Here is a 14,635-nt window from a genome sequence, read left to right as displayed (position 1 = left end):
AAACAGGTTTATTGGTTATTGTATACAATAGAACGTGAGCACCTTGCAAGTATTCAATATAAAAAGGGCTCCGTACAAGCTGCCTTCCTTTCACCCTAAAAAAGTATACCAACTGGGTGCCTGGCTGGCTTGGTTGGTAGAAAAATGTGTCTCTTAGCCTCAAGTTCGTGAGTTCAAGCCCCATATTGGGTGTGGTCTACTTAAAATGAAAAAAAAATTTTTTTAAATTAAGAAAAAAAAAAGTATACCAACTCCAGGCAAAAGAGGGGAATCAAACTTCAAGTTTACATAATAAACATACTCAAAAGAAGCCCCTGCTTTCTTACAAAAATGGACAAAACCTTCTAAAAGTAAAGGGAATCAAAAGAAATTAAAACTGGGATACTGATGCCTGTTAAGAACATTAACTAGTGTCTGTCTATGACACAGACAAAACATTAAAATTTTTAAAAAGTCGGTATTTTCTCAGCTTTTTTGAGGTACAGTTGATAAATTAAAGTTAATATTTTAGGAAAATGTACTAAGGAAAAAAGTACTGGTAAAGTTATCAGTTCCCAATTTTTTTAAACTTATTGGCAAAAGTTTTACCAACCTTTTTCAGACCAAAAAATACAACAAAAGTCTAAAAGTAGGGGTGCCTGGCTAGCTAGTCAGTAGAGCATGTGACTTCAGATCTTGGGGTTGTGAGATGGAGCCCCAGGTTGGGCACAGAGCTTAAATTATTAAAAATAAAAACAAAAAAACAAAAACAAAACAAGAAGTTTAAAAGCATATAGCTTCCAGATACTAAGCCCGAGATTTTTCCCCTCCTCAAATCCTCCAAACCCAAATTATGAGAAATAATTTGCTCTGACCACCGGGAATATTTCCACACAGTGACATAATAAAAAAATTTACTTTTTCCATTATTTAACTTATTCATTCCCATTCTAATCAAATTCCAGGCATGTAGAAGTAAGCAATAGAATATCATTTTCCCTAAGGCGTTCCTTCGTGACTGAGGCAAAACTAAATTTCCAACATGACAAACTTAAGCTCTGAGGAAGGTACTGCTGGTAGAAGAAGTGAGCCACCTTCATGGTCTCAAAAACAAATCGCACATTTCTAAGACAGATTTGGAGAGGGATTTATCCAAGAATCAGTTTTCTCCAAGGCTGGACAGGGAGGAAACGTAGGAAACACGGCTTTTCTAAAAGGATGAAAGGTGTCACTTGGAGAGACTCTGGTTTCCTGAGGAAGGGAAGGAGACACTGAAATATCTTGTTTTGTGCATTTTAGATCTTCCTGGTTTTGCACCATCAGTAACTGTTCTATCTCCTCTTTCAAAGATAAACTTGCCTGAAACTCCTGTTTGGGTGTCTTACTGTGTTCTTTTTGAGCTATTCTCTGGTCCTCTAGCCTCTCTGACTCAAGGCAAATGAGTTTATTGATAGAATCCTCGTTGGTTTCTTCCTTCATGGGAGGTACATGTTGAGTTTCTGTTGAAGTCTGTTTATTCTTAGATTCTTCTTTCAGCAAATTTACATGATGAGTTTCATCTAGTACAGAACTTTTACAAAGTAAGGAAAACCCTACTTTTCCCTCTTTCCCTGCTGTCTCTGGCACTGATTTCTTTGGATGTACCCTTGTCCTTATTAGGAGTCCCTGTGCATTCACCCTATATTCTTTTGCAGCTCTCTCTCTGCGCTGCTTCTGGAAATCCTTGAGTTGAAGAAGCTCTTCTGGAAGCTCCATACATGTAGGCTAAGAAAAGAAAACAACACAAGTCTGCTGTAACCAAACTTCTAAATATGGTCCTTAAAATCACTTGCACTACACTTAAAAGTATTTAGTAAGTGAGGATCAACTCAAATGTGTTCTTATAGCTCCCTCTAGTGTATTCAACTATAGTAGTACTATTTTTTTTATTATTAACAAATATATTTTAACTTAATTTTTTTTAAGTTTATTTATTTTGAGAAAATAGAAAGAGAGAGAGAGAGAGAGAGAGAGCAAGCACACAGGAATGGGGCAGAGAGAGAGGAAGAGAATCCCAAGCAAGATCCTCATTGTCAGTGCACAGCCTGATGTTGGGCTCAAACTCATGAACCATGAGATCATGACCTGAGCTCAAGTTGGAGGCTCAACCGAGTGAGCCACCCAGGCGCCCCTTAACTTAAATATTTTGAATCCACAGTTATGTGTGTGTGTGTGTGTGTGTGTGTGTGTGTGTTGTGTGTTATGCATGTGTGTGTGTATGTATAAAGATTACACAATTAGAAGTGTTCCCTCCAACCTGTGGTCCCAATTGCCTTAGCAAGGGCACTTTCTAAAAAGCAATTTCTTTTTTTTTTTAATTTTTTTTTTAATTTTTTTTTCAACGTTTATTTATTTTTGGGACAGAGAGAGACAGAGCATGAACGGGGGAGGGGCAGAGAGAGAGGGAGACACAGCATCGGAAACAGGCTCCAGGCTCTGAGCCATCAGCCCAGAGCCCGACGCGGGGCTCGAACTCACGGACCGCGAGATCGTGACCTGGCTGAAGTCGGACGCTTAACCGACTGCGCCACCCAGGCGCCCCTATAGTAGCATTTTTAAGGGCTGTATGGATATGCCATAATTTATTTAACCAAATCCATATAGATGGATATTTGGGTTGTTTCCAGTATTCTGTCATTACATAAATGCTACAATAAAGAACATATTAAGAAAATGTTCTCTTTGTTATACGAGGCAAATAATTTTTCCCAGGTTGCTTGCCTTTTGACTTTCTTCACAGTATTTCCACCAAACAAAAATTTTAAACTCATATTTATTCATCTTTTATGATTTCAGAGTATTTCTGCATTACATAGAAAGGCATTACCTCATACACCTCAGTAGCAAAATAGCAAATGGTAATCCAATTTAAAAATGAACGAAGGACCCGAATTGACGTCTTTTCCAAGAAGACATTCAAATGGCCAATAGGTATATGAAATGTATCTGACATCACCAATCATCAGGGAAATGCAAATCTAAACCACAATGAGTTGTCACCTCAGACCTGTTAGGATGGCTATTATCAAAATGATGGCAAGAATGTGAGAAAAGGGAACTCTTTTTTTTTTTTTTTAATTTTTTTTTCAACGTTTATTTATTTTTGGGACAGAGAGAGACAGAGCATGAACGGGGGAGGGGCAGAGAGAGAGGGAGACACAGAATCGGAAACAGGCTCCAGGCTCTGCCATCAGCCCAGAGCCTGACGCGGGGCTCGAACTCACGGACCGCGAGATCGTGACCTGGCTGAAGTCGGACGCTTAACCGACTGCGCCACCCAGGCGCCCCGAGAAAAGGGAACTCTTATGCACAGGTGGCAGGAATAGAAATTGAATTGGTATAGCTTTTATGGAAAACAGTATGGAATTCCTTAAAAAGTTAAAAATAGAACTACCATACAGTCCAACAATCTCACATCTGGGTATATATACAAAGGAAATGACTGCACTATCTCAAAGAGACATCTGCATTCCCTTTATATTGTAGCATTATTCATAAGAGCCAACTTGTGTCTATCAATGCATGAATGGATAAAAAAAATGTTACTCTCTCTCTCACTCACTCACACACACCCACGTACGCACGCACAATGGAATATTATTTAGCCATAAAAAAGAAAAAAATCCTGCCATTTGTGACACTGATGCAATTAGAGGGCATTATGCTGAGTGAAATAAACCAGACAGAGAAAGACAAATACTGTATGGTATCACTTATATGTGGAATTAAAAAAAAAAAAGCTGATTTCATAGAAACAATAGAATGGGGGTTGCAAGGGGATGGGGGGGGAAGGGAAAAGAGGGAGATGTAGGTCAAAGGGTGCAAACTTTCAGTTACAAGAAAAATAAATTTTGAAGGTCTAATGTTCAGTATGGTAACTATAGTTAATAATTTGGTATTGTATATTGAAAGTTGCTGAGATCAAATCTTCAGCATTTTCACCATACACGCACAGAGTTAACTATATGAGGTGACAAATGTGTTAATTATCTTAGTGTCAATAATGATTCCCACAATGTATATGTATAGCAAATTTTCACAATGTACACTTTAACTATATACAATTAATTTTATCAATTATTCCTCAATGAATTGGGGTGGGGGGAAGAAAAGCATTCCTTATTGTGAAATAATTTTCTTTTAAGTCTTTTTTCTCTAATAATTTTATAATCTCACTGTTTACATAAATACTTGATCCAAGGAGTTTACTTTGGTAATAAAAGAAATAGTAATCCAACTCTGATCTCCTCCCCTACAATAGTTAGTCAATTGCCTAAAGCCATTTATTGAATAATTATCTTTTTATCATTAATTGGAAATTCTACCTTTATCCCAACCATACCGATAGATATATATTGGAGCTACTGCTGGGTTCTCTACTATTTTCCATTGATCTGCCTACACACGTACCAGTCACAAACTTTTAATTTTTAATTTTTTGTTTGTTTGTTTTTAACTAATCTCTGTACCCAAAGTGGCAAACTCACAGCCCCGAGATCAAGAGTCATATGCTCTACTGGCTGAGCCAGCCAGGCGCCCCACACCTGTTTTATTTAATATAGACTTAAATGTTTTCATAGCTGACAGGATTATTCTTTTTTTTTTTTTTTGCTGACAGGATTATTCTTATTTATATTGATCTTTATAAACACTACAATCATAGTTTGCAAAAATAAAGCTGCTGTTAATATTTTTCTTAGAATAGAGGTAAATTCAAAAGTTAATTCAGGAATAACTGATTGCTAAAAATAGTGTCACCATTCATTTAAGTCCTCTTATGTCATTCAGTAATATTTTAATGTTTTCTTTATCTCTATATTTCACATTTCTTATAATATTTATTTCTAGGTATTCTACCTTTTGTTACAATCATATAAGTGGATGTTTTCTCCCATTATGTTTTCTTGCTGTGTGTATGGATGTAGGAAAGCTATCACGTTTTATATCAGTATTCATTTTACTAAATTGTTCCTTTGTGGTAATCTTTTTCCATTGATTTTCTTCAGTTTTCAGTTGTATCATAGGCCAGGCATAATTGTGATTCATCCTGTTCAATTTTTGTAGTTTGTCTTTTTTTTTTCCTTCAAATTTAATTGGCTAATAGCTTCAAAAAAATGTTAAAGTAGTTGTGGTAGTCACAATTTTTGTATTTTCTTGATATTAATGGGAATGCTGTTAGTGTTCCCAATCAAACATTATGTAGACTTCTTGCTTGTGATATATGTTTTATCAGGCATTCCAACTTTAATCAGTAATGTATATAGAATATTACCAAATTTTTTCAGCACTAAACAGTGAGAACAAAATAAAGCTATAAAACTCCTTAGTTTTATGATGATAAATGAGAGATATTTAAATTCTCCAATCAAACCAGGTATGCAAGAATTTTTATAATTTTTTGTTGTTGTTAAACAGTGACAGCAAAATACAGGAAAGTTACATTTTTTTCAGCATGCATGAGATAATCATAAGACTTTGTTTGTTCCAGTAAAATGGATAATTTGCTAATAGTAAAGCAGAAACCAGCAGCACGTAAAAAGATACTAATACATACTATACAGATGTATTAGTATAATACATCTAAGTAGGGATCATACCAAAAATGCTATTACTTTATTTAGGATTTTGCTTCAGTATTCCTAAGTGAAAATGGCTAATAGCAGCAGACTGTAACCCTTTTATGTAAGGAGCCAAATAATAAATATTTTAGCCACAAATGCTCTCTGTTGCATACACTTTTTTTAAACAATCCTTTAAAACTATAACAACCATTCTTACCTTCGAGCTGCATAAAACAATCTGTGGGCCAGACGTGGCCTTAGGGCTATAGTTTGCCAACTCCAGGTCTACAGTTCTGTTACATTATGCTGGCTTCTTAAAAATTAGTAATTAAATCTTAAATTTATTCATTCCTTGACAGAACATAACTTAATATTGTGAAAAAGTACTCAAAGAGATGAATTAAGCCCAAGCTATAGCCCCTTCAAAAATATTTATTACCAAGTTGGCCTCAGGATTTGCTGTAGCTGTGAAAAGTGGGCATCACTGTGCCCTCCACGAGGACCAAGACAGAAGTGGAAGTCCTAAAAATACAGTCACAGACAGCTGTACCTACCTCGGTGCCTCCCAGGCGATCTGCGGACCCTTCTCGATAGGTGTTTAGATAACCATCCACAAGGGTGGTTAGGTCAGACATCATCTCATCCAGGAGTACCAAACGAAGGGGTAGTAGGTAGGTAGCCTCTAGGGCCAAAATTTTCAGTAAAGATGGTGAAAGAGGTCGTGTGAACCACACTTCTGGATTTTCCTAGAAACACCAAAACAATTTTCTCTGAATAATAAGCAAAACTTTAAAGAAAGTAAATGTTTATTCAAGAGTTGCTTAGGAGTTACTGTCATTTTCTTCAGTTATTATCTTCTATCTTCACACTCTGGCTAGCCTTCCGAAAATATACACAAACAATTCATGTATGTATGAGTGTGTGTATGTTAGAGGGAAAAGATGGAGTGGGAGGGTGAGAGAAAGAGAGAGGTGGATCAATCAATTGATCCATCAATCAATCAGGACTTCTCATTCAAAACTGAAGTAGACTTAATTATAGGACCGAAACTGAGGCCAATATAGTCATGACCTAAGTTTGTAGGCAGAGCTATTAGGAACTAAGGAAAATTTACCTTACTTTTGGAGAAATAATTGGGATGATTTTTCTTCCATCACCTTAATCCATATTCCCAACAATATGGGAATTCTCTTCCCCTGGAGAATTGCAAATTTATTTCAGAGTACAAATCTGAATCCTGGCTTTTATTCACTTGAGATCACAAACTATTTCCATTTGAAACAATTAAGATTTTGGCAATGCTCATATGCTTACATAACAACTGTCAGTTGTCTATATAATATGATGATAATCCTGCTCACAAAACACTTGAAAAAATTAATGTCATATGGGACATTCTTTAATACCCACCTGAATCAATTTTTGTCTCTCTTCCAGAAAGGAGAGATATTTAGGGGCTACTTTAAGGTGTCTGATTAAAGTCTCCTGTAAAGAACTGATGCAATTTGGAAGAAAGCCACCTGTTTCCATGGAAAACTGAAGGACATCTGCTACCTGTGGCATTAAAAAAAAAAAAAAAAGACTTGTCTGTACAATATAGAATATTTATAGAGACCTATCTCATGGCATAAATAGAAATATATTTAGAAAAATGTCATTAAATACCATTTTCCCCAAAGACCCACATGATAGATAATGCCAACAGAAAAGATGTTCAGTCAACTTATTCTAAAAAATTAGGAGGAAAAAAAAAGGAAAAGGATCACCCAACTTTAATGTATCCTTGTCTACTTTGTCTTCTACTCCTTTTATTTGCCTGCCTTACAGTTATCTATTACTCTTTGGTGCCTTTAGACAATGGAGAAAGGAAAATAAATTTCAATAAGTGTTTGTATTACTTATCAGCAACTCTGGGAAAGTGTTGGTAAGGAAAGCGAATAAAATTAAGAAATGGAAGGGCACCTGATTGGCATAGTTGGTAGAGCATTCGACTGGGAGGCAAACTCTTGATCTCAAGGTTGTGAATTGAAACCCCATGCTGGGTGTAAAAATAACTTAAAAATAGTAAAATCTTTTAAAAAAATTAAGAATTGGACATATTATTTAATCTGTGTGTGGCAGGCTAAATAATGGCCCCCAGAGACATCCATATCCTAACCCCTGGAATCTGTCAATGTTATCTTATATGGCAAAATGACTTTGTAGGAGTGATTAAGGTAAGGATATTGAGGTAGGGAGATTCTCTTGAATTATATGGGTGGGCCCTAAATGTAACAATAAGAGGGAGGTGCAGAGAGATTTGATTATAGTCACGGGAGAAGGCGATCGGGTGATAGAAGCAGAGGTTGCAGTGGTGCACTCTGAAGATGGCAGGAGCCACAAGCCAAAGAATACAGGTAACACCTGTAAAGGCAAAGAAAGAGACTCCCCTCAGAGCCTCCAAAAGAAACCAACCCTGCTGACATCTTGACATTAGTTCAGTGAAAATGATTTCAGACTGCTGACCTCCAGAACCGTCAAAGAGCAAATTTATTTTGCTTTAAGCTGCTAAATTTGTGGTGATTTGTTACAAAAGCAATAGGAAATCAATACATTGTGTTAAAGGGAAAAAACTGGAAAAATTCTGAATTCTTGCTTCCTGTACTATGGAAACGTGAAAAGAAAATATGGAAAGATATGCCAACGTCTCCATATGGGGTCTAATCAAGAAGCCTAACGTGCTGACAGCTCAGAGCCTGGAGCCTGCTTCGGATTCTGTCTTCCTCGCTCTCTCTGCCCTCTTGCACTTGTGCTCTCTCTCTCTCTCTCTCTCTCTCTCTCTCAAAAATAAACATTAAAAAAAAAAAGTTGGTGGGGCGCCTGGGTGGCGCAGTCGGTTAAGCGTCCGACTTCAGCCAGGTCACGATCTTGCGGTCTGTGAGTTCGAGCCCCGCGTCGGGCTCTGGGCTGATGGCTCGGAGCCTGGAGCCTGTTTCCGATTCTGTGTCTCCCTCTCTCTCTGCCCCTCGCCCGTTCATGCTCTGTCTCTCTCTGTCCCAAAAATAAATAAACGTTGAAAAAAAAAAAATTAAAAAAAAAAAAAAGTTGGGGCGCCTGGGTGGCTCAGTCGGTTAAGCGGCCGACTTCGGCTCAGGTCATGATCTCACAGTCCGTGAGTTCAAGCCCCGCGTCGGGCTCTGTGCTGACGGCTCAGAGCCTGGAGCCTGTTTTGGATTCTGTGTCTCCCTCTCTCTGACCCTCCCCTGTTCATGCTCTGTCTCTCCCTGTCTCAAAAATAAATAAAAATGTTAAAAAAAAAAAAAAAAAAAAAAAAAAAGCCTGATGGCCTCAGGAGAACAATGAGAAATTCTCTTACATTAAAAAAATTTAATTTAATTCAAAGTTTATTTATTTCAGGGAGGGATGGAGAATGAGTGGGTGAGGGGCAGAGAGAGAGGCAAACAGAGAATCCCAAGCAGGCCCCTCGCTATCAGTGTAGAGCCAGATGCAGGGCTTGAATTCATGAACCGTGAGATCATAACCTGAGCCAAAACCAAGAATCGTAGTCTTAACTGATTGAGCCGCCGAGGCACCCCCATTTTATGTATGTATGTATGTATGTATGTATGTATGTATGTATGTTTATTTATTTTTGGAAGAGAAAGAGACAGAGCATGAGCAGGGAAGGGGCAGAGAGAGGGGGACAAAGAATCTGAAGCAGGCTCTAGGCTTTGAGCTGTCAGCACAGAGCCCGATGTGGGGCTCAAACTCACAAACTGTGAGATCATGACCTGAGCCAAAGTCAGATGCTTAACTGACTGAGCCACCCAGGTGCCCCTGCCACATTTTATTTTTTTTAAAGAAGTTTTTATTTTTTAATTTTTTAAATGTTTATTTATTTATTTATGAGACAGAGAGAGAGAGAGAGAGCAAGCAGGAGAGGGGCAGAGAGAGAGAGAGAGAGAGAGAGAGAGAGAGAGAGAATCCCAAACAGACTCCACGCTGCCAACACAGAGTCCAGTGAGGGTCTCAAACCCACAAACCATGAGATCATGACCTGAGCCAAAATCAAGAGTCAGATGCCCAACTGACTGAGCCACTCAGGCACCACTTAATTTTTTTTGAAAGAGAGCACGCGCACACACACACACACATACACACATACACACGCACGTATGTGTGCACACAAGCAGGCGAGGGGCAGAGGCAGAGAATCTTTTTTTTTATATGTACATATTTATTTTTGGAAGAGAGAAAGTGGGAAGGAGGGACAGAGAGACAAGGAGACAGAGGATCTAAAGTGGGCTGAGAGCAGAGAGCCTGATGTGGGGACTCAAACTCACAAACCAGGAGATAGTGACCTGAGTCAAAGTTGGACGTTTAACTGACTGAGCCACCCAGGCACCCTTCTCTCTTAAATTTTGGAGGAAGCCAGACATAATCTCCATATAGTGAAAGATCCTGAAAGAAGGTCCAAGGAACATGTAAACAAGAGAAATGGTATAAAGTTCATCATGAGCAGATATATAAAGAGCAAACATGAACTACATTTAACAACATAAAATTGAACTTTTAGGAATATCTGCTAAAAATAATTGGCTAGGGGACACCTGGGTGGCTCAGTTGGTTAAGCATCTGACTCTTGATTTGGGCTCAGGTCATGATCTCATGGTTATGAGATTAAGTTCCATGCTGGGCTCCCTGATGAGCATGGAGCCTGCTTAAGATTCTCTCTCCCTCTCTCTCTCTCTCTCTTTCCCTCTGCCCTTCTCCCCCACTTGCCCACACTCTCCCTCACTAAAATAAAAATTTTTTAATTTAAACATTTTTATTTTTTATTTATTTAAAAAAAATTTTTAATGTTTATTTTTGAGAGACAGAGCGTGAGCAGGGGAGGGGCAAAGAGAGAGGGAGACACAGAATCCAAAGCAGGCTCCAGGCTCTGAGCTGTCAGCACAGAGGCTGATGCGGGGCTCAAACTCATGAACTGTGAGATCATGACCTGAGCCGAACTCAGATGCTTAACTGATTGAGCCACCCGGACACCCCAAAAATTTTTTAAAATTAAAAAAAATATGGGTGCCTGGGTGGCTGTCATTTAAGCGTCTGACTTCAGCTCAGGTCATGACCTCCCAGTTCTGAGTTCCAGCCACATATTGGGCTTTGCACTGACCGTGCAGAGCCTGCTTGGGATTGATTCTCTCTCCCTCTTTCTCTCTGCCCCTCCCCCACTTACACGCACACGTGTGCATGCTCTCTCTCTCTCTCTCTCTCTCTCTCTGAGTGAATAAACTTAAAAATTTCTTTAAGAAAAAAAAAAAAAACAGAGGTGAGAGTGGGAGAGAGCCAAAGCATAAGAGACTCTTAAAAACTGAGAACAAACTGAGGGTTGATGGGGGGGGTGGGAGGGTGGGGAGGGTGATGGGTATTGAGGAGGGCACCTTTTGGAGCACTGGGTGCTGTATGGAAATCAATTTGACAATAAATTTCATAAATTTAAAAAAATTTCTTTAAATTGGCTGGGGCATAGAGATTATTTAAAATATAGTAATAATAATAATAATAATAATAATAATAATAATAATAAAATGAGGGATGACTGTGTGACTCAGTCAGTTGAGTGTGTACTTCAGCTCAGGTCATGATCTCACATTTCGGTTCCTAAGTTTGAGCCCCACATCAGGTTCAATGCTGTCAGTGCAGAGCTGGCTTTGAATCCTCTGCCTCCTTCTCTTTCTGCCCTTCCCCCACTTATGTGCATGTGCTCTCTCTCTCTCTCTCCCTCAAAAATAAGTAAACATTAAAAAAAAGATAACTGGCTAACTCATTATCTTAAACCTCTCCAAAGGCACTAGGCTTATGTATTCAACATGTCCCTTTAACTGGCATAAACCTAGAAGACTAGAAGAACCTAAAGAAAACATAATGAAAACTAGTGGTTTTACTATTCTCACAGCCAAACCAGAAACACACATGAGCTCTAAGAGCTAGTTAGTATAAACTAAGGATTTCTTATTTCTCTAGAGTTCTTTAGAGCAGAGAAAAACCACATATATTCAGGCTATTTTTGGCCTAGAATAGGCTTTGGGGGCATATCTAAGACAACCTGCTTCTCTGAGCTACATGCTGACTAGCCATCAATCCTAACTGATACATATGTGCTAAAGGCACAGATGTGATTATTTACCTCACATTAAGTGATTCATGTCAGGCTTCTGAATGACCTCCAAATCCTTTGAGTTTTTGAATGCTGTAGAATATTGAGCTTGCTTCTTTTTTTTTTAATTTTGAGATTTTATTATTATTATTTTTTAAGTAATCTCTACACCCAGTGTGGGACTCAAATTCATGACTCTGAGATCAAGAGTTAGATGCTCTACCAACTGGGCCATCCAGATGCCCCAGAGTTTGCTTCTTATTTGACAAATTCTGGAGCAAAATGAGGGGAAAAAATCCTAAATAATTTTAAGTAACTTTTCTGTAGTGCTTTCACAGTTCACCAAATGACAAGTGGACAAGAATGAGGCACACACAACAATTCAATCACTCATCAGATAAGCCCTATTTCCTATAAAAGCTATATATGCTGGACTGAATCTATGGTTTCCCCGCATGTACCTGTGTGTCAAAGACATTATTCAGCAAAATTCCATACTGATGAGAGAGGCAATCAGAAAGCCAACGACAATCATGGATAACCTAAGGAATCAGAAGACAAAGACAGAGTAATTAGAACCTGGTTGCTAATCTTAATAGCTGAGGAATCAGCTTACACACTCACCTTCAAAATTCTCTTGTCTTCTAATACCATCTGAAGTCCATTGTTGAAAGCACGACTTCCCAGAAGGAAAATGTCAAATAAGTAAACTCGGCTATTTGTGGCTACCTACAAAAGACCATCCAGACATACAAAGGATAAAAAAGAACTAGGGAAGGGGATCTGAGGATCAAGAAAGACATGTGATAAAATATTTCACATCCTCACTTTTATTTTTTTTTAGGTTTTATTTATTTATTTTGAGAGAGACAGTCTCTGGGGAGAGGGCAGAAAGAGAGGGAGAGAGAGAATCCCAAGCAGGCTCCTCACTGCCAGTGCAGAGCCCAACACAGGGCTCAAACCCATGAACCACGAGATTATGACCCCAGCCAAAATCATGAATCAGATGCTGGGGTGCCTGGGGGGCTCAGTCAGTTGACTGTCTGACTTTGGCTCAGGTCATGATCTCAGGGTTTGTGGGTTCGAGCCCCACATGAGGCTCTGTGCTGACAGCTCAGAGCCTGGAGCCTGCTTCAGATTCTGTGTCTCCCTCTCTCTCTCTACCCCTCCCCTGCTCACACTCTGTCTCTCTCTCTCAAAAATGAATAAACATTTAAAAAAATTTAAAAAAAAGCATTGGATACTCAACTGACTGAGCCTCCAGGCACTCCTCACATCCTCACTTTTTTTTTTTTTTTTTTTTTTGGTTTATTTATTTTTGAGAGAGTGAGAGACACAGAGCCCAAACAGGGGCGGGGCAGGGAAGAGACAGAGGTAGACACAGAATCCAAAGCAGGCTCTAGGCTCTGAGCTGTCAGTGCAGAGCCAGATGTGGGACTCGAACTCATAAACCATGAGATTATGGTCTGAGCCAAGGTCAGACGCTTAACTGAGTCACCCAGATGCCCCTCTTTGTCACTTTTAAAGTAAACAATAGGCACTCAGTGATTCTTAGGAAAAAGAAGTTTAAAATAATCTAAGAAAAACTATCACTGATTTTTCAAAAGAACAGAAAGAGACACAAGCTAGTGGATTTAGCTTTTTGCTTTTTACAGTCTCAAACTTAATGTTTTACCTTTCACGCATGGCATTTTAGCAATCCAAGGATTATAGGTTGAAAGGGAAGGAACAGCATTTCATTGTTAATAACAAAAAATGCTATTTCTCTGAGTCTCATAATATGCATGGTTGTGTTAGATGTTACATAAAATTACTCATAAAAAGGGCATGTGGGTGGCTCAGTTGGTTGAGCCTCCGACTCTTGTATCGGCTCAGGTGGTGATCTTGCAGTTGTGAGGTCAAGGCCCACATCAGGCTCCAAGCTCAGTGAGGAGCCTGCTTGGGATTCTCTCTCTCCCTCTCTTTCTGCCCACCCCCAACCCAAGCACATACGCACATACTCTCTCTCAAATAAATGAAGATGAAAAAAAATACTACTCATAAGACAAGATCTCTGCCCTTTAGCAGTTTTAAAAAGGCAACAAATAAAGTGCCACAAATGGTAGGATGTGAAACGTGGCTTTTTAGATCAATTTTATACAATTATAAGAATTTCAGATTGTTTCTGATCATGAAGGTCACAAAGGCAGTACTATATTGCTGGATAATCTACTAAGTCAGAGAATGAAGGCAAAGAGAGATCAAATAAGGTCTAGAGAGCCAGCGACATGGCAGTCTAATGCCATCTTTGTCATTTTAGGAGCTGTTGATATAGCTACAATTTCCAGGCCTACCTGGCACCCATTCTCAGATCTTTCATGTTGTCTGCTAAATTATGACACTTAAAATAGACACTCCCTGTGTTTTCTCTACTTCCTTAACTATACGAACTGAATAGGCACATTATAAAAGTTTGGAGAGTAATTCTCTGCTAGACTATAAACTCTGTGAGAGAACAGATTCACCACTGCACATATATCAACTAGAACAGAACTAGGAGCATGTATAGCTTAGACATTTCTTCGGTGAACCAATACATGCCACACATTGCTCCTTTCCATTTTTCATATGCAAACAATGTATATGGTTCTGAGAATATGCCTTCAGTTCTATATCCTGCTGTTTTCCACTCATAACTTTTCAAACATTTTTCTACATTGTACTCGTCATCAATTTTTGGCAGCTGTGTAAGATCTATCAAATCTACAGTAATGTCTCCTATTGTTAACTAAAGTGGTTTCTGATTTTTCACCATAAAATGATGCCAAGAGACTAGGTTCTCACATAATTTTTTTCATATTTTGAATTGAATTATTTAGGATACATACTTCATTGTAACCCTGAGAAGTGGGCAGATAGCCAATAATAATAAAATTGATAA

General features: G+C 38.6%; 1 protein-coding gene across 2 annotated transcripts in view; it reads right to left on the bottom strand.

Annotated features, from left to right (window-relative positions):
• Positions 1-1,038: 1,038 nt before the first annotated feature.
• The window catches only part of EXD1 (exonuclease 3'-5' domain containing 1), a 35,012-nt gene continuing 21,415 nt past the window's right edge, over positions 1,039-14,635 (bottom strand). For both annotated transcript variants that reach the window (XM_047074502.1, XM_047074503.1), the window contains 5 exons: positions 12,340-12,444; positions 12,177-12,257; positions 6,990-7,133; positions 6,134-6,325; positions 1,039-1,743 (listed from right to left, as the gene is read on the bottom strand). In XM_047074502.1, coding sequence (XP_046930458.1) covers positions 1,105-1,743; positions 6,134-6,325; positions 6,990-7,133; positions 12,177-12,257; positions 12,340-12,444 — 1,161 coding nt within the window. In that variant the 3' untranslated portion in view covers positions 1,039-1,104. The remainder of the gene's footprint in view (positions 1,744-6,133; positions 6,326-6,989; positions 7,134-12,176; positions 12,258-12,339; positions 12,445-14,635) is intronic.

The sequence above is a fragment of the Lynx rufus genome, unplaced genomic scaffold (assembly GCF_022079265.1).
Source record: "Lynx rufus isolate CCGP_SWC_20201006 ecotype Redwood Valley unplaced genomic scaffold, mLynRuf1.p SCAF_13, whole genome shotgun sequence".
In the NCBI taxonomy this organism is placed as follows: Eukaryota; Metazoa; Chordata; class Mammalia; order Carnivora; family Felidae; genus Lynx; species Lynx rufus.
The sequence above is the reverse complement of the archived record's forward strand: the minus strand, read 5'-3'. Positions and strand labels throughout refer to the sequence as shown.